Below are 19,768 nucleotides of genomic sequence, written 5' to 3'. Positions count from 1 at the left end.
TGAGATAGCGTGGACACCGGACAAATACAATGTATGGAAGAACCGATTTTAATTAGAAATGGTCACTCACAGTTAGTTAACAAATTTCTAGCTGATTGTAAACTGATAGATTCAGCTTGTCCTTTCACAACCCTCAAATTGTGCTATTTTTGCTCCTCAGATTGGTTTCTTTTTTGTCACATATTCTTCTCAAATGACATCGTTTAGTGCAGGCCGTTCGGTACATTTAATCGGCTTTCGGCAGCGAGACGAATTCTGTTTACATAACGACAAAACTTGACGCAGTAAGATGCTCGGCGGTCGGGTCGGGAGAAACATCCAGCAGAGTTTTATGAGATACTAATGAAATTGCCCAGACAACTTCGCGTTGAGATACAGATGTGATATTCAGACGGCGAATTTATGCCCCGATCAATAGCTGGCTACCTGTCAGTGGGAGGATTAACTTGCTGATTGGTCTCCCCTGAGTATCGGTAATGGCCTCTTGGCGCCTGTAGCTGGCAGCTTGCGAAATCACCTGGCTCACCTGGTTCACAGGGTGGTTTTCCGGAGCAAAGATAATGTTTTATGTCCCCATAATGCATTCCCATTTACCATTGTCACATCCATTTTTCAGCAACAGTGAGCCACAAGAAAACACTGACTTTCGGTAGCGGTAAAACCAAACAACGACAGTAGCCTGTGGTGGGTCACGCCGCGGAGATAAGTTCTTCTTGTCACTGGATTTGGCTCCACTGCATCGCTGTGACCAGGAGACGTGCCAGTGGTCACCTAGCAGCTGTTAAGCGGTCATCAGTCTGGCCCACGATAACTACTGACCTGAGGCCAGGTTTACCAACAGAAAAATAGCCGCCTGTCGGATTTTTTTGCCTAAAGACCGCTTCACATACGGAGCATAAACGGTAATGCCCTTTCCGCTTACGTGCCCATCGCGTTTACGCTCCGTTTGTGAAGCGGTCTTTAGGTAAAAAATCCAGCAGGTGGCTATTTTTCTGTTGGTAAAACTGGCCTCTGATCTGCTTTCTGACAGGCAGTGATCACTCACCTGTTCCTTGGTGGCGTTCAGCAGCAGCTCCTTGAGGTGCGCCGTTAGCGGCACCATCTCGTCAGGAATGTCGTCAAACGGCAGCATCAGGTTGTAGGAGATTTGGTGGCACAGAGATATCAGCATCGGCGTCACCGCACTGGAGTCAGGTGTCGTGCCTGTGGAGGGACAAACTTCGAGTCACGAACGCACATAGGAAATGTCGAGCTACCGTCGTCCTAGCAGAGTTAAAAAAAAGGTAATATGGGTTAATAATTAACCTAAAGCCCGGTTCTGACTGCCGTTTTTCGATCGTTTGGTGGATCGTATGGTGATCGTATCGTGATCGTATGGTGATGGGATGGGGATCGGCACGCCCGTTTCTCGATCGCCGCGATGGTAATCGTACAGGGTGTTTCACAATAAATGTTACTTTTGAAAAGCTTAAATGAAGATCTTACTTGTTCGTAAGCGCGTAAATTTTATATGCATTTTGCTGCAAATTTGTAGCGGTTTTTAGTCCTTACATTTTTTTTTACAAACCGTCAACGGTTCCATCAGTATGGACGTGCAATGCCAACACCGTCAAAACGGGTCAATTCGCCGTGTACAGATGATGAGGCGGTATGGGTGGTCATGCATTACGGCGCTTTGCGGAGTCTGACCGCAGTGCGACGGAGTTTCGGTAGCCATTTAAAAGGAGGAAGGATATTCCGTCAAAAATGTCTTTCAAACGGGTAGTAGAAAGGTTCCAGAAGACTGGAAACACGAGACCAGCCCCGACTCCTGGCCGGACGGCGATCCCAGAGAATCTGGTTGAAAAAGTCAGACGGAAGGGTGGCATATTGGAGAACCCGTGAAGGGTGCTGAACTGAAAGTTATATGTTCATTAGTCCTACTGTTCTGCTGTCTCATGAGGTAATACTCATGAGCCATATTGTAATACATGTCACTGAAACATCGTCGTTTGAAAAGCAACATTCATTGTGAAGGACCCTGAAGCTTAACAGCGAATTGACCTGTTTTGATGGTTTGGACATTGCACGTACATAAAGAATGCAGTTGATGATTCGTCATAGTTTTTGTAAGGATAAAAACCCGAAAGAATTTGCAACAAAATGAATATGGAATTTATGGGCATACGAATAGCTGAGGTCATTTTAAAAGCTTATCAAAAGTAACGTTTATTGTGAAACACCCTGTATGTGTGCAGTGAGAACCGGGAAAAAACGTGACTGTGCGCGTCGTTCGGTAGCGGCAGATCGTACGTCGTAGTGCGTTCCGTCGAAAGATGGATTGAGTTTATCTTTTGTCTTGATCGTATCGTACAGTTGACATCGTGTGGGGAACTCGCTGTGCTGCAGCTTTTCTTGCTGCTGTCTTGTGGAAGGTTTGTGCTAACATATTTGATATAACTTATCTTATTAGTAGCATACTTTAAATAAATCACGGTGACTATAAATAAATAAGCTTGATTGACATACTTATAATCAAAGTAGGTACTTCCACTTAGAAGATACCATACGAAAAATCATTGATTCGTTCAGGTGCGTCAATTGCATCAAAGTATTAATTTTATTGCACGAAAAAGTCTTACCCGATAATGTTAATTTGATACTTAAATTAAAGAAATGTTTTAACTACATTTAACCTCTTTTAAGTCTGAAAAGTATTAATTTCCGTTCATGGCGGCCAATCAACGCGCTTCCCTCAGATGACGTCATCTGTGCGCCTGCGCTCTGCCGAGCAGGCAAGTCTCGTGCAGGGTTACCGCTGCTAGGGAAATTTCCCTTTTCTATGGAAATCAGCGAAGATCTAGGGATATATGGATTTCACTCGAAATCTAGGGAAATACCACCAACCCAAAAAAATTGTTGTTTTTGCCTGCTTCTGCGTTGTTCCATTTCGGGAGCGGCTAATTTTTTACATCAAAGTTTTTGTTTTGGCGCAATTTTTACAATGTGGCTAGCGCATATCACTCCCATTCGGTCAAACTGACGGTGCAAAATAATGCATCGACTCGTCTCTTACGCCAGCACTACCGCTACCCATACAGCAGTTTCCCGCGTCCTGCAACACACCACAATTTGCGATATATCACGCAATTATATTATACCACATACAGTAATGAGTAATTTGCTATATGCCAGCAATTTCATCAGAATCTCTTACGTTAACGTAACAGAATGTAGTTAATTGCTGTTTTAGGACGCAGCGACTATAACCATAACGGCGGAACGGGAAAGGCACCGGGGCACCGTGCCCCTTTGATTTTGGCATTTTAACATTAGCCCTATGGGCGTTGCATGGAAAGATGGGACCAAAAGTCGTCAGTGACCCCCCCCCCCCTTAATTGAAGGTGTTCCGCCGCTACTGACTATAACACGAATGGTTAAAATGAGGAAAGTACATCAAATTCCATGAAAATAACCGCATCTAGGGAAATTATTCTTAAAAAAGGGAAATTTTCGTGAGAATCTGGGGAAACCAGCGAGACGCCAGCGGTAACGCTGGTCTCGTGGTGACCGGCGATTTACCGGCGACACCGGAGGTGGTACATAGATATCTTACCAATGAATTTTTGTCAATTTCAACGAACCGATTTTCAAGAAAACCGATGCACAGCATTCACAATACTCACTTTTAGGTTGTAGGTTACTTTCCAGGACAATTTGACATGATTTTGTATTTTTCCACGCATTTTCAAAATTGCGTACCTTCCACGGCCGAGAATGGATTCCGCCGCCATACTGCTCAAATCAAGCCGAAATGTTGATTAACTTCACGGAATAGTCAGAGCCGACTACTCAAACTAAATTATTGAATTAGAGAGATGTTTTAAACTACATTTAACTTCTCTTCAAGCGTAAAAAGCATTTATTTCGTTCTTATCTATCACCGCCGGCAGTAATGGCGGACGCAGACTCCCACACGATACGCACGATCCGCACGATACGATCTACCAGTTACCAGATCGTATCGGGCCTAGAGATTTTTATCTTTTTCCGCCAGCCACGCTCACCATACGATCACCATACGCTTACCATCCGCTCCGATCGATTTCGGCAGTCAGAACCGGGCTTAAGAAAGAGCAATCGGAGTCTGAGGGAACTCGATTGCAATTACGGGAAAATAATTAGACCACTTTGGAAATATCGAAGACGATGTGCACTTCCGGAGCTCAATGTCATAGTTGAGTTGCCTGCAATCATGTCAAGTTTTGATGCGGTCATAAACAAATATTCTATTGCAGTTGGCTTGGGGCCCGTTGATCACATATCCACATCGAGTTTTCAATCGACGGCGAGACAGAAATAACGGCGCAATAAAACCGCCGTTTCTTGGATCGGGTCTCAGATACCATCTCATTTTAGGAACCATTTAAAAGTCATTGTATGGAGCTCTTCAATATGATATCCTATTTCATTCTTTTGAGAACGAGCCAATAACTAATCGAAAAACTTCCCGATACTTGCAATGCATCTGGAAAGAGCTATCTAGAGACTCATAACCAGCCGACGCCGATGTTTTACTGTCGTACAGTAGTAAAGACGTAAAACTAGCCCACGAGCCGCTGGGGGGGGGGGGCATAAAGTTGCCCCCCCTTTACGTTTTGTGAAATATCTCCGAAACCTGATGAGCTACGAACGTGAAACTTGGCATAGCTTCAAATGAATACCTAGGCAATGTTTGAGGAAAGTTTGGTGGTTGTAGCACCTAAGATGACGTCACAGTGACGTCATAAAGTTTTGCCGTTTTCCGATATGGACCGTTTCTGATGACGCTGAGCATGAAACTCAACTGTAAATGAACTAGACAGCACCGGCTGTCATCCTAAAACATCTAACTACACTTCCATCTAGTTTCTGACCAATAATCGGTCCTTCATATTCGGTTCCATATATCTGATGTATCGTGAGGAATATGAGAGTCGCAAATCTATAATTTCACTTATGACGTCACTGTGACGTCATTAAAAATGGGATCAACACCAAATTTGGACACAACCTCGGCTAGGTATTCAGGAAGATGTGTGCAAAGTTTCGCTTCTCTATCTCTTCGCGTTGCGACGATATCGTCGGAGAAGTAAAGGGGGGGCAACTATATGCCCCCCCCAGCGGCCGGCGGGTGGCGCGGAGGCCCAGCGGCCGCCGGGCTAGAGAAGGATTACGTTTATCTAAAAAAATGTTTATATGGACGTGTATATTGCGTAGATCGTTCAGCTGACCCATGTAAAGCATTTAACTTTTAGAGTTCGAACAGATAAGCTACATCAATAAAATAAGTCACATAGTTAAATTGCACTGTTGAAAAAAAAACATGTACAACAGTCCATAGCGAAAATAAAGCAATTAACCACATTATACCAAGGAGCTGATTTCCAACGGACGCTCACCTAGGAAGCGCATGATGAGCAGCGGTTTGCTGGGCGCCAGCCACTCTGAACACAGCGAGGCAGACTTGGCGAGCAGCGAGGTCTTGCCGCAGCCCCCCTCGCCATGCAGGACGAGTGGCTTGCTGGACGGTCCCGTGATGTAGGCACGCACCTTCTCCAGATCCTTCTCACGTCCGTAAAACACCTGGACAGAGCAGAGAGGCTAAATTAGAGCCGATAGCGAGTTATCTAAAAAACGGAAAACGGAAAACGGCAACTAGCTAAAAACAGCGACTGATGGCACCATCATAGACAAACCGCGAGCGACAGTGACACTAAAGGCTGAAACAGACTCTTTCCGCGTTCAGGAAATCGCATGCGAGAGCCTATTCCAATACATTAAATTTTCCCGCATCAATCGCATCCGGGAGGTGCGTGCGATTGATGCGAGCGTGCTTCCATGTATTTGAATAGGCTCTCGCATGTGATTTCCTGACTGCGGAAAGAGTCTGTTTCAGTTCAGGCATAACACCCACAGGCTTATTGCACAGAAACCTTGACGGAGTTGTTACGGCTACACATACCCTGACGGAATTGTTACAGGCGTGCAGATGCTGCAGCAGCTCGGTGATGATCTGGCCCTGCGCGCTCGAATCCTCCTTCCTCATAGCTCTGTCCACCAGCTTCACCATGTTCTTGTAGAAGTGGGTGATGAAGTGCTGCAGGTACTCCTGGTGGGTGTCCAGGTCGAGTCCCTCCCGACCCGTCCATTCCACCGTGTACCTGACCACAGAGCAGGGGCGGGCTCATCTAACGGATTGTGAACCAGTGCAACAAACGGCACTGATCGGGTTACAATGGCGCAGTCGCTTATTTTGGTGAGCATCATAGGTACAACTGAACCTAAATGGCGCCTCTTAATTGCATTACGGGTATTTTAGGTGTAGCTTGGTAGCTCTTACGTTGCTTATGTTACGGCTACATGTCTATGTTTTGTGGTTGGTAATTTCAACAGTAAATTGTCAGTTCGGGTTCGGAGGACCCAAACACTATTGCGCGATACACTGACGCACCCATATTATGTGTCAATTATTGGACTAATGTTACAGCCACCGTCAATCCAACACAGCCCACCCATCCAGGTTCAATGCCCTTTCGGCTGAACATGACCGGCCCATACCATCTTTAAGTCAGTATGCGTAGTGATTGATAAAAAGATAATGGAGTTTTTGAAATAAATTGTCTCCATTTAAATGTCAGCCTTAGCAATAGAACAGGGATTGAAATAAAATACATGCAGTATAAACTACCAGTTCCTAAAATAAATAATACCCACAAATTACGGTATTATGATTCCACAAAGCGTAGTTACCAGAAACTTTCAAAGACGATTGCAATTAACTTATTTTTGTGAATCATGAAATGAAACAGAAACATCGCAAAATCAAAGCAGGACTCAAAGCAACTCACCAGCGATATTATCCAATCGTGATCTAATTTCCGCACATTCATAGCCCTCAACTTAGAAAATTCACAGAGCATCTCTGCAGGTGTTTAGTACCTTTCTGATCTCTGAAACTGATCACCGATGGACCCTCTCTGACCTTCAAGCATTAACGCGAGCCCTGTAACCCCTCTGGCCTCCAAGAACTAATGTGACGCCTCTGACCTCTGAAGGTTGGTCGTCTCGATGCGCGCTGGCAGCCGGTTGTCGCGAAGGTCCGACAGCAGCTTCACCGACTCTGTGTCTATGTTGCGGTTGATGATGTCGATGAAGTTTGACGCCCGCTTGATGTTCTGCATATTGATGTTGTTGATGTATCGGACGTAGGCCAGACAGTGGTTCTTCGTGTTTTTAACGGAGAGGATGCCGCGAATCACCTCGCGTTCCGTTACTGTGGGAAACGGGATGGTATTACAGACGTCATCGCATCGTTACCGGTGATCCTTGATCATTTATATGTTTGTCTTATTCCAGTTAACATAAGCCGTTTTCACGACGGCCATCTGGTACACATTTGGTGCGTGCACATCTGGTGCAGATTTGGTCAAATTAGGTGCACTCGACGGATAGCCCGTCGTGAAAACGGCTAATACCATCGTCATTGTTTTTATTTTACTTTCAATCAATTAAGTTATATCTTGTAGTATAATGCAATGTAATACAATATTGCATTACCGCTTATAATATAATCCTTACAACGTCCTTGCCAGCCATTAAAATGAAATTAACGTATGCTGTGTTTTGAGGCATCCAGTTTGGTTTTCAACCGCTAAATGTAACCAAATTTAGGTATGACATGCGCTTCTCGTCAACCTCTCTAAATGTTCCAATTTTCCATCAATATTTTCATTTGCTTTCCTCCCAACTCCTGGACATTTTCGCCAAACCTGAATAAAACGCATGTCATATGATTTATTCAAACCAATGGTCGTATGAGGCACTCTGGCGTCGCCTACGGAGTGCGGAAGGACAGTTTGTTTGAAAAGACTTCAGACAAACTAACATTGACATAAATATGCCCCTCGGCGCTGCATGCAGGAAGTCTCGTGACACAACTGAATTGATCCCGATGACAGATGACAGAGGCCTGGCCCACCCTGCTGAATAATAAGAGTGCAATCCAGCTGCATATTTTAGTAACGCTCGCGATTCAGACAGAAGACAGAGTGAAAGTGAGATTGACTTGATTTTTGGGACAAGAGCCGTGTCAGGGACAGTTATACGAGCAAACATTAACCATTAACCAATGAAGGCTCTCTCATGAATGATGAAAAATCAATGACTTCGGCTCACATAGGGGAAGCCGGGGGAAGCCCGGCATAGTAAGCTCTTTTCCATTTTTATTACATACCATACGTGCTGTATAAAATGTTGATATCCTGTTAGCTAGCTAAGTTCATTGGTCGTGTTTTCCCAAAACTTCGGTTTCGTGGAATAAGTATAAGGTTGAGAAAATCGAGTTTTAAAAAAGTGTTGATTTTTCTGGGGTAAGCCCGGCATAGGGGTACCTAACGCCGGCCACCTCCCCAGCGCTTTACAATGAGTTGATGAAACCATTATGTGTCTTCCAAATATTAACGGAAAGTGAAATATTAAGGTACTGATTAGCTCTGGACATCTTAGAGTTTATGTCACTACTGGTATTTTAGCTAGCGTCTACCACATATACAGTACAGGTCGATGAAAATCGTGATGCAAAATTGACAAAAAATGTGTATTTCAAAATTCCTTAAAATTTATTTTTCTTTTTACATTAATGCATCATATTGCATATCATTCGACTCGGCTGATGAAGAAGAACACAACGACACCATTTTTGAAGCTCTAGCTTCATTGTCTGCCGCGTTATATGCAAAAACGTAGTTTGACCCTAGTTGACCTTAAGTGACATGACTGGCTTTGTCTATGATAACATGTTTATTTTCGAAATTTATCTTTGATCTAGGTGTAAACCAAACCTGCTCAATACCTATTATATCATGGAAAACAGTGGTTTAGTGGCATTGCTCTCGGTTGGGGGTAAGCTTGGCCACTCGCCCGGGGTTACCCCAATGTGCTAATTTTTATTTTAGAACAGCGATATTCGAAAAAAATGTCATACTTAAGCCAGCCTGCCTCGACACCCCTCACTACAAACACTTAAACGGTCCTTACATAACATTCGTATAAATATTAGTACTGTATGGTATAACATTAACAGTGCAACATATCTCACTTTTTAGCTAAAAACCCTTAAAATATCATTTTTGCGCTATAACTTTAACAATATGCAATTTTTGTTAGCCTTAACTTTTTTGCTGGCGTTACCTTAGCTGCCACGCTGAAAGGACAAACAGTTGAGCATTGTATTGTGAATAATTTAACCGGAAACGGGGTGGCCGGGCTTCCCCCGCGCCCGGGCTTCCCCCGGCTTCCCCTACAATGCAATCACAGAAACACCACAAGTGCAAATGCAGTACATACTGTAGCTGGAGCTCTCTGCACATATTGGATGGTTCGAAGCCTCACACAGCGTTTATTACATGTATGTACACCGGCAATAAATGTGAGCATTTGTGCGGGATCGGTTCTACTCAATGTAATCACTCCGAAGAACTACCCTCTATGAGTACGCCAAGCCACCGAGGTCCGGGTGCCAACAAACGACGATCAATGCCATTAGCACTTAGCAGCCTAGTAACATTAAAACCTACCTCGTTCTTTGCAAATTAAGAACGTTACGCAAATCCACAACCGTAATTAATGAGAATTCAAGGGAAATGATTCATTCAAATGATAAACATTTGGCAGAATTAAGCTAATGCGGTATGGTTTTTGTGATCATTCTATACCATCCAAAGCCAACTTCGCAAAAAAGAAAACAAAGAAAAGAAAACGTCGAAGTGTGAAGGAAGAAAAAGTATTGTCTTCCAGGTCTGTCAGTAAATTCACATTCTTATGTTAATAGGGTAACCACGTTTATAAGAAACAAGTTGCACACACAGCCCATTTTCTGCTCAATGAACACTGTGTAGGCATAAAATCCTTTTAAAAAAGATCGCAGCTACCCGCCTTCTCCATTGACGACACCATAGCCCAGCGAAGACACGATCAAAACCTTACCTGCCATGAAGTAGTTGTGCATAGCCTCGTGGTCTATCTTATTCGTCGAGTACAGGGTTTGAGCGGCTTTTCGGAAGAGCTTTTGCATCTTGCACATATTATCCCACCACGTCGCTTGGTCTTCCTGCTGGAGTTTTGGAACACGCTGGAAAGAAAATATGCTTACAGATAAATTTATAAAGATCGGATCATCTTGCTCGCGCACTTGTTTGTGGTTTGCTTATAAATTTGCCTTGTTTCAGCCTATGACATGACTGATGGGCACTATTCGTGTTCTTTACTGTTTTATTCAAGAGCCAGATCGATGTTAATTGCTCATCGAGCACTACGTCTTGCTTTATCGCCAAAACTTTCTAACTATTATAACTATTATATAATAATCTAACTCGGCACCGTAGCGATAGAGGCGCCCCAAACTTAAATAGCATCGGAAGCCATCTGATAGCTGTAAAGCAATCGAAGAGAAGAATGGGGACAAGTTGGGCTACCACTCCGCCGAGCCTCTCCAGTTCACACGCCCCTGAGGATTCCCGATTTCATCAACTTTTCCGGACATTGTGAAGGGCTTTAGTAACGCCTGCCCGTTGAAATGAAGGCTGGGTGAAAAAAAGCCATTACAAAGAAATTTACAAAATAAAGCTTTTTGTTACAAACCGCATAACTTTCAACCTGCTATTAACATGCTAAGCAAGAGGAGTCTCAAGAAAAATAAGAGACTGATAAGCGGGCATTTTTCAAAACTAAAACAATTAAATCAAGGGCAGATCGTCCACTCTCATAAAATGCCGATAATCTACTACGATTGCCCGTGCCACCAATCACATCAGGAACGTCAATTATAAAACCGCAAGGACAAGCAAAATAAAGCAAATGCTGAATTGTACAACGAGACTTATACTCTGAAGGGCGAAGGCCGACTTTCCCACCCTTCAGCTGCGGAGTAAGACCTGTGGCGATTTAGCATGTGACGTTGCCGGCCTGTAACATTGCGACCTGTGACGGTACATCCTGTGACGGTGCGACCTGTGACGGTTCACACTGTGACGGTACATCATGTGATAATGCGGCCTGTGACTGCCCAGCCTATCTGACGTCGCTCACCTTGTTGTTGAAGTTGATGAGTATGGAGGAGATGGGCTGCAGGATGTAGATGGCCGGCACGGCGTTGGTGTCCTTCATGTACCAGGTGTCCAGCAGTGTGACATCGGTGCCCATCGCCAACAGCGCGTCCCGCAGCATCACGAACTCGGAGGCCACGATGTAGGTCGGGATCGGGCGGTAGCCGTACTTTTGTCCGAGAAACACCTGCCGGCCGTCGTACAGAAGAGGTGGCACGGGGACGGGACGCAAGCGTTCTTACTGCGCCTCTCCGCCATTTATAACAAGCATCAGTATCATTGCTAGAGCCATAAGTATTCATACTATTGATGCACAATGGGCGGAGGATTACTAAGATTAATGGTGAAAGGCGAAAGCTACCAGTAACAATAACCAGGCGAGACGGTGCTGAAAAAATAATATAGAATACACAACACTCAGAAAACACTTTGAGAACATTTTTGAATAAGGGCTCATATGAGTGCCAAAACAGGGCTCAAATCTGTATGATTTTAAAATCGGGATCAGTTAGGCGCCCTTTTCGGGCTCAAAGTACATTAGCCCCGAAAGCGGCATCAGTTCGTCTTCCTTTTCGGGCTCAATTCGAGCTGCGTTTTAGGGCTCAGTGCTGCCAGATTTGGAGGATTTCCGCAAATCTGGAGGATTTTGAACTCTATTTGCGGACAAATTTCGCTTTTGGAGGATTTTTGATTCTGGAGGAAAATCTGGAGGATTTGTCGCCCGATTATTGTATTCAATTTCATGGAAAAATATAACACATTCAAGACTAAAAAGGCATTTTCCTGCCCAGCGTCACCCTACCCGTTAGGATATATCACGTCCTTTATCACCGTAAGGCGTAAGACTGCAGAATGTCTCAGTCTGTAGCTATATCTACGAGGGTACCAAACTACTGGCGGATCTAAGGGGGACATTTGGGGCAAATGCCCCCGGCCCCAATGCAGCGCCCGAAATCGACGAAAACTTTCGTTTTTTTCGGAGGATAAGACGAAAACTAAACAACTTTTATAAGAAAAAGTATCTTTTAAACTGCACAGCAGTGCGAAAGGATTCGAAATCCGATGAGTTTTTAGAATTTGGTGAAACTTTTTTGGGGGTAGGTATAGGCTATACCCCCCCGCAGCGTCCAAGACCGCCTTTCTATATCTACCAATAGGATTTGGAGGAATCTGGAGGATTTTTGTAACTGATCTGGAGGATTACAGCCTTCCCCATCTGGCAGCACTGTTAGGGCTCCATACGACATTCCGCCATTCCGTCTTTTGCTGTTTTCAGTGCCATGTGTTGGTGTACCTACCGCCGTGATTTCAAAATGAATGGTAAGTTATTAGTTATCAGTTATCGCTATCTTTTAGAAAAAATCAAGATGTTGATGCTCATGCCATTTTAATCCCTTATCAATTAAAATTGTGGTGGCATTTGTTCAGAAAAGGTCTGATCTACAATTGTGGCGCCGTTGATACGAATACGCACGGGTTTGATTATTCGTTTTTCTTGTATTTGCGCCACATGAAAGCATCATATCTGGATTCAGGATGTCAAATAGTGTAAGAATGTGCAAAAATTTTGTCTGGTTCTTCGTGATGATGTGATTGAAGCAATGCTTTCAAGGGTAGGTAAGGATTTTGTTACTTGTTCGTAATGGTTATCTTGATGCTCAACTAAAATTAATCCTAACCTTGCCTACTAACCTATTAAGTTAAACTTAGTACCAATACCTACCAACCTACAACCTATTTGGATCTTTCATATACTTATAACATGCTGCTGCTTCTGCTAACATGCTGCGGAATGCTGGTTGACATGATGGAATGCTGGTATGACAGTGTTCCATGTTTCAGAATTTTAGGTGAATAACCACACATGATGGGGAAAATGTTTTCATCCTAAAAATATGACAAGTGGCTTTATTTCATCTTTGCTAAAAAAAATATGTCAAAAGATTGATTCAACAGCCAGCTGCCAGGTTACGCATGACTTGACAGTTGATGCATCTACTCTACATCATTTCATTTCAGATCCTGTGAAGGTTCTGACAAAATCTGAGGTAAAAATGGCATTATGCAGTTTTGCGGAAAGACTAAATCTATCTCATTTTGTCTTCAGATTTTTTTTTTTTTTTATTGGGACACCCAATTGAAATCCAATTTTAGAACACTGTGACACCATGCCTGTGTGCCAAGTAAGAGGAAGGGTCTACAAGTATACATCAAGATAACCAATTATGGACAAGTTGAGACTTGAGTCATGAGCTCTTATTTGTGGTTACAATGCCTTCAACTGCATGATTTTGCACAACTTCCATACAGGCATCCAGACTGGAAAAGGTTCAAGTCCATACTTATTCTGGTGCTTGAATATGGCAGTTCAAAGATGGAAGGCATATGATGCTACAAAATGAAAAAAAATAATTCAACTTACAAAAAATAGGTATTCATATCTATCCTAAACTAAACTAACCTAAACTTACTTAACCTAATCCAACCCAACCCAACCACCCCAACCAGCCCAGCCCAGCCCAACCCAGCCCAGCCCAGCCCAGCCCAGCCCAGCCCAGCCCAACCCAACCCAAAACCTACAGTCTAAAACCTAGAGCTAAAACCTGCAGCCCAAACTGGAAAACATCCATATGGTACGCCGGACGCCCGTGAAGCCGTCATGCGCCGAAGTTCGGCGCAAGCTATTTTGCAATTTGCGCTGAAATTTCTGCATTATTTGCGCCGAAGGTTAGTGCCCTTTTGCGTCAAAATTAAGCCACTTATACAAAAAGCACGTTTACATCTGCTGGCCAAGGTTTTATAAACCAGACAGAACGCTCTGGGCCTTAACCACTCCTGACTCCCATGTTTGAGCGTCCAAATTAGTTGATGTTTCCATGGAAGCTGAATACCACAATACGTGTAGCGCACTGTAGCATCGTGCCGTGAAATAAGGCTCGGGACGGAAGTTCCGGTGTCACAAAAATTGGTGTGGCGGTGTTGTCGCGGCTGGCGGTCTCCAGCAAGGGGTTTAAGTTTACGACACCACTCTTGTTTCAGGAGAGGTGTCAGCGATTCGAGACTACTTGGGCATGCGGGCAGCGGGGTCGGCGTGGCTGCCTGCGGCTGCGGCCACACATCTTGGCGTCCTGGAGGCGGAGATGCTGATGGTGGCATGAGTCATCACTGGCTGCCCGATTTCCATGCTCCAAGACTCGCCGTGAGGGCCGAGGCGGGCGTCGTGCCGATGGAGAGATGAGGAGGGATGCGCTGGCATCGCGCCTACTGGCGAAGGCGCTCTCCCTCCCGTCGGAGGACCCGCCGCGTCGTGGCGGAAGCCCCCCCCCCCAACCGTGACTGAAGTCAGTGACCGGCTGGAGAGAGCGCGGGGGAGCGGTGTGGGACCACTGGAGTGGCGCTGCCCGCCGAGGCGCGCTTATCCACGAGACTGCCCCCGTAGACGCCAACAGACGGCGTCACGGTCCACCTGGACCTGCTGCCGATCGGGGCGTCCGCGACAGCGAGGAGGAGTGCTGCGGAGGCGTGACTGGGAGCGCTCCCCCAGCGTGCGACGTGGGCCTGGGTCGACGGGTCTGCGACCGGGGGAGTAATAGGAAGGCGGCGCTGGGGTCCTCACCGAGCACCCAGACAGTACAACATTGGTACTGCGGGAGGCGGCGGGGAGGATTTGCTCCATTTACCGATCTGAGATGGTGGCGCCCAAAACGGCAAAGCAACATCTCCTGAAGCACCCGTCCTTCGAGGAAGACCCCATAATCATTTGCTCCGACTCGCAGGCGTCGCTGGCGACGCCACGAGGTGGACAAGTGGCCCAGACACCCCCCCCCCCCTCATCCCCTAGGTGCCGCCATCTGGGAGTATATGATGGCCCTAGTGGCTGTAGGGGGCCGAAGAATCCACCATAGAAGGAGGGCGGCGATAGCCCGATTAAGCTAGGCGTCCAGTGGAGCCTCGGCTCTATCATGGGCATTGGGCAAGGACTCTGCGAGCACCCCCGTCTCCTCCATCTTCGACGGCACTCCAGTCAGAAAGCTGTCCCCACCCGAGTTTCCCAGCAGCATGGGCCACATGAAACCGAACAGCGCCGAGCCGCTCGACGCTGAGGACCAGGCGAGAGGAACAGTGAAAAGGTGAAACGCTCGAAACGGCGCGCGCCGCCGGCCGAGGGCGCCGAGCCGGCCCAGGCCGGCTGCGGGTCAAACAGAAGCCGTCTCCGCGGCGGCCGCCCAGTGACAGCGACTCGGACTGACGTCGAGGCACCGCTGCCGCCTCCGCCGACCAACCCGCCGCCCAGCAAGGGCAGTTTGAAGGCGGCTGCGCCGGTGAAGGTGGCGCGGCCTGGCAGGGGCCGCGGCCGGCCCACTCCCAGCTACCCGTCCCGCGAGGTGCTCAGTACCACCGACTCGTCCGATTCTGAGGCAGCGCCGTCGGCGGGCCGCCGCCAGCAGTGACGACGACCGGCTGGCGGCGTTCGCGCGGGACTTGTCCGACTCCTGGTACTCGGACTTGCCGCCCAAACTGGACGCCGGCGGCGTGAGCACCAGCAACGCCAATAAAAAGTCCACCTTCATCCGGCTCTTCTCGCACCGTGTCAAAAGGACTACGCCGCGCGGCCGGCCGGCCAACTCGAATGAGCGCAGCGAAGGGCACACGTCCCCGACGGCGGCACTGGCGCCTCCCGCCGCGCCGCTGCCGGCGTTGCTGGCAACGCCGATCCAGGCCCATCGATTTCTACTGTTTTGTTGCCTACGTGCCGCTGCCGCCGCTCAGCCAGCACAATGGCGTGCCGGTGTTGCGCTGTCGGATCGAAAAGCGGCTCGTGCAGCGGACGGACGGGTGCGGCCCGCGCGATGAGCCGCCGCCGCACACCGAGCTGCGCCGCGCGGACGTGAAGGTGGAGCTGGCAGCGGCCTGCTCAGTCCCCTCAACGGCGTCGACCGGCTCTCCGGCGATTTGCGGTCAGAAACGCCGCCGCTTCTGGGACCAAGGTGTCAGAGCGCGGCGCTGCCCGTGAGACGTTAAGTTAGCACAGGCAATGTCGTCTGCACTCCTTGCAGTTCATGTTGAATACACAACCATGTTGCGAAGTAATAGGCGCCGGGTTTTTCAGTTCATAGAACTTTTTCCCTGGCTATTACACCCCACAACCGAACACTGACACCTTGCACAAGTATGACTGTGTGTATGAATGTTAATAAATACATGAACCAATGTTGTGTTTTCGGTTCCAGTACCTTCTTTGGGCACCTCGGCAACAAGTAAGTAATCCGTTAGCTTTGCCACACCTAAGATAGGCTCCCACGTTGTTATTTGCTCCCGGGTTAACATAAACCGGTTTAACGTAACTTTTGCATCCCGGCCAAAATTGCCGGTTAACTGTCCCACCGCTCGAGACTGGCGCTAGGCTGGCCGAGCAAAAAAAAAATTTGTCCGCGGCTTCGTCTTATTCGCAGCTGCTGGACACGGAGGAGGGGCTGCATCGGACGAAAAGCGGGCTCTGGTATTAACTGGATTTTTTGCCAGCTGGCGCCGTATGGTGGCGCTAGCAGAGCTTCTTACATATCAATGCTAGATATAAAAGAATGAATATTTACCAATCAATTTTTCATTTAAAGCCATTTGACATATTTATGCCCATCCTACTACCGCGCTTAGGTATATCTAAAATTAAATACCTTTCGTGCGTCGCCAGCTGGCCAGCCAGCTGACGCAATCCAGCTTTTACCAAAGCCCCGAAAAGCGATGACGTGAGCCCTAATATTGGCTTCACCACACAATTTGAGCCCTCAAACTGGAATCAGGTGAGCTCGAAAATGGGGATCAGGCTGAAAACTGGTATCATAGTCAGACTAGTTTTAGAGCTTGACACCGATAATGGGTACTGACTGAGCTCTGTTTCTGCGATCAATGATACCGATTTAAGGGATCGTATGAGCCCATGTGGCGCTAGCTCAGAAAGTATTCTCGAAATGTGCTGTCTGTTTTGAATATGGTACATTAGCTCGAAAACTGGTCTCTGAGCCCGAAAATCGGGACACTGTTTTCTCAGTGAATAATAAATCGGGAAATAACTGATAGTTAGCTTCGTTTCCGAGAAAAAGTATATTAAACATTTCGTAAGCATTGTGCATTGAGTTTTCTCAGATTTAATGCGCTTATGGAAATATGGATCAATATCACCGACCTTTAATATCAGCAAATAACCGAAGCGCACCACCAAATGCTTTGTAGGCAGTTTATCCTCCCATGTCACGATTTGAGAAAATCCGTTTAGTGTTTGCCTGTCAGCTCCTTTGGAGGTTCACACGAGCCCCAATTTGTGTCGCGTTATATAAACCATCGAGGTGTCAAGTTAGAAAGGATGCCACCACCTTTAAACTCCTCCTCAGCTATCGGTGCTAGCCATGTCATTCCAGCTCAGACGTAGCCGCTCCACGAACTTGGCCCACCTCTCGCCAAGTCTGAAGGTCACACGTGCCCACCCGGGGCGTTTTGTGACGACCACTCGGCGTGCGCTATTGAGCGGTGTCCCCGCCGAGCGGTGGGCCGCGCGGCGCCTGGTAGTACCGGTTCAGGCCACACGCCACAGTCACCGGCAGAGGCACGCGTCGCCCCGCGCCGCTCTGACCCGACCCCAAACAAACAGCACAGAGACACAACGCAGGCCGCCACGGCCGCAGGGCGGGTCAAGGTGACTCCATCTAAAAAAGGGAGCACTAGCCTCCTGTTACCCACGGTGCACTTTGTGAGATTAGTCAGGTATTCAGCTTAATGCCCAGCACTTTATCCTTAAGTCCTGGCATTGCTTTTTGGGTGGAGAGGAAAATGAGAGTGGCCATTGAGCAATAAACAGAACTTCATCATAAGAGGTTTCACCGAAAAAAATGACTATAATAGGCACGTCCTTCATTAAACCATTGAAGTTGTATGTTTGAGCCGGAATTGAGTTTGTATAAAACATAGGAAGGCTATAGACTGCAGAGCTCCTTCGATTATTGCACTTCCTTTGCACATTTACTTTTTAGATTCGAAAGTGCAGCTTCGTGCCACAGAAGTGGTGAGCGAAGACAGTATATAGGACCGGAATTTCTCGCAATGTTGGACGCCCTGATCCGACTCTGTTCGAGACAGTCGCGGATGTGCAGCAGCTGCTTAGGCGGTATCTCGGCGACGCCGTTTCATTTCGAAGTTTCTTTCTACGGACAGTTCGTTTCCATATGGTGTTGAGCGGTAGCCTGCATGCATTCAGTTTTAAACTGTTACATGAACGGATTTCCGAGGCCGGAGAGTGAGACAGAATTAGCTTGCCGCGCCGGTTCGGACTTGGGGCACCAATCTAGGCTTTCCCCGAAGCCAGCATTTACTGAATACCAACACCCACCGCGGCTCCTGTATTGGACGGGTATTGGTAAATGCTTGTGAGTGAGTTGCATGCAATTTCACACACCAGCTCTCGAAGCCGAGTAAGTTGAATGTTTAATAATATAAGTGCATAACGAGTTCCAGTTAATAGATAGGTTATTTAAGCAGTAAAATGAATTACAAAGATAGCCAAACCAACTAACCGAGAGGAAATGGCAACGGTGTGGTCAACCTGAATGTGTACCTACCTACGTGAGATTGAAATTGCACCGTGACACCGCATCGTGCCACAATTGTAAGAAACTCGCATAAGATTTCAGCATCTAGGCTGCGGTGTGAGCATTAAACCAAATACAAAATTTTCAATGACACATTTAAGTATCAATTCAACCCCATTTAAAATATTTGACGCTGAGCAGTCCCAGCAGACCTAGAAAAGGAATAAAATACGAGCCACTTAAAAATCAAAAGCTTCAACATCAAGTACTTCTCCCTACAGCTAGTCGAAAAATGTCCGATATTTTAAGCGGGCGATCGCCCATGAAATACGGCTCAGTTCTATCATTCCATTGAGACCGGTCTCTTGCCGAGCGAGGACGGTCCCCGTACCCCAAACTCACTAAATAGATCAGTTTGTTGTTAGCGGACAGTTTGAAGCGGGTCGAGGCTCAAACGGTAGATGTATGCAGCGAGTGTCGACCAAGTGGTCATTCATCGGGAGGTGGAGTGCATTAGCACCTAATTTGACAGTGCATTAATCAAGCTGATCATAGAATGCAGGAATTTATTCAGCTAATCTCGCGTCCAATGAATAATTTGCTCGGCTAGCTTGGAGCACTTCAGATTAATGTGACCCTTGTCTTGTTGAGATGGGAAATCGTGCCCATTTATGGTAAAAATTTACCGTGCATAACTTTGGCTCTTCATTGTAATTGCTACGAAATAAAAAAAAACATATGGTCACCAGCAAGAAGAAAATAATCAAAGCTTCTTGTGAAAATCTGTCCATTATCTCGAAACTGAGAGATCTCACTATATAATGCATGCGCTTCACAGCCGCGGCGAGCCCAACACCGCCATGTCTCTGGCTGGCATGCCGTCCTACTCCCGCACGTGGCACACCCGTCCCCTGGCCTGCTCGGCGGTCGTCCACCGGGGTCCCGGGGGTCCTCATCTGAGCCGAGACGAGCCGCTCTGGCGTCCATCAGCTGCCGGAGACGGCGCGGCCCAGTCCGCTGCCGGGCACGCCTCTCAGGGGATGCACCGCCGCGCGCGGCGACATC

The 19,768-nt window shown here is 47.0% G+C and overlaps 1 protein-coding gene across 5 annotated transcripts in view; it reads right to left on the bottom strand.

Annotated features, from left to right (window-relative positions):
* LOC122384508 (NACHT and WD repeat domain-containing protein 2-like) overlaps window positions 1-19,768 on the bottom strand; it is a 61,648-nt gene that overhangs the window by 32,949 nt on the left and 8,931 nt on the right. For all 5 annotated transcript variants that reach the window (XM_043372018.1, XM_043372015.1, XM_043372016.1 and 2 more), the window contains 6 exons: window positions 11,107-11,310; window positions 10,006-10,150; window positions 7,069-7,294; window positions 5,984-6,182; window positions 5,421-5,604; window positions 1,046-1,203 (listed from right to left, as the gene is read on the bottom strand). In XM_043372018.1, the coding sequence (XP_043227953.1) occupies window positions 1,046-1,203; window positions 5,421-5,604; window positions 5,984-6,182; window positions 7,069-7,294; window positions 10,006-10,150; window positions 11,107-11,310 (1,116 nt within the window). The remainder of the gene's footprint in view (window positions 1-1,045; window positions 1,204-5,420; window positions 5,605-5,983; window positions 6,183-7,068; window positions 7,295-10,005; window positions 10,151-11,106; window positions 11,311-19,768) is intronic.

Source organism: Amphibalanus amphitrite, unplaced genomic scaffold (genome assembly GCF_019059575.1).
Source record: "Amphibalanus amphitrite isolate SeventyFive unplaced genomic scaffold, NRLGWU_Aamphi_draft 000192F_arrow, whole genome shotgun sequence".
Taxonomy (NCBI): Eukaryota; Metazoa; Arthropoda; class Thecostraca; order Balanomorpha; family Balanidae; genus Amphibalanus; species Amphibalanus amphitrite.
This window is presented reverse-complemented; position numbering and strand designations above follow the sequence as displayed.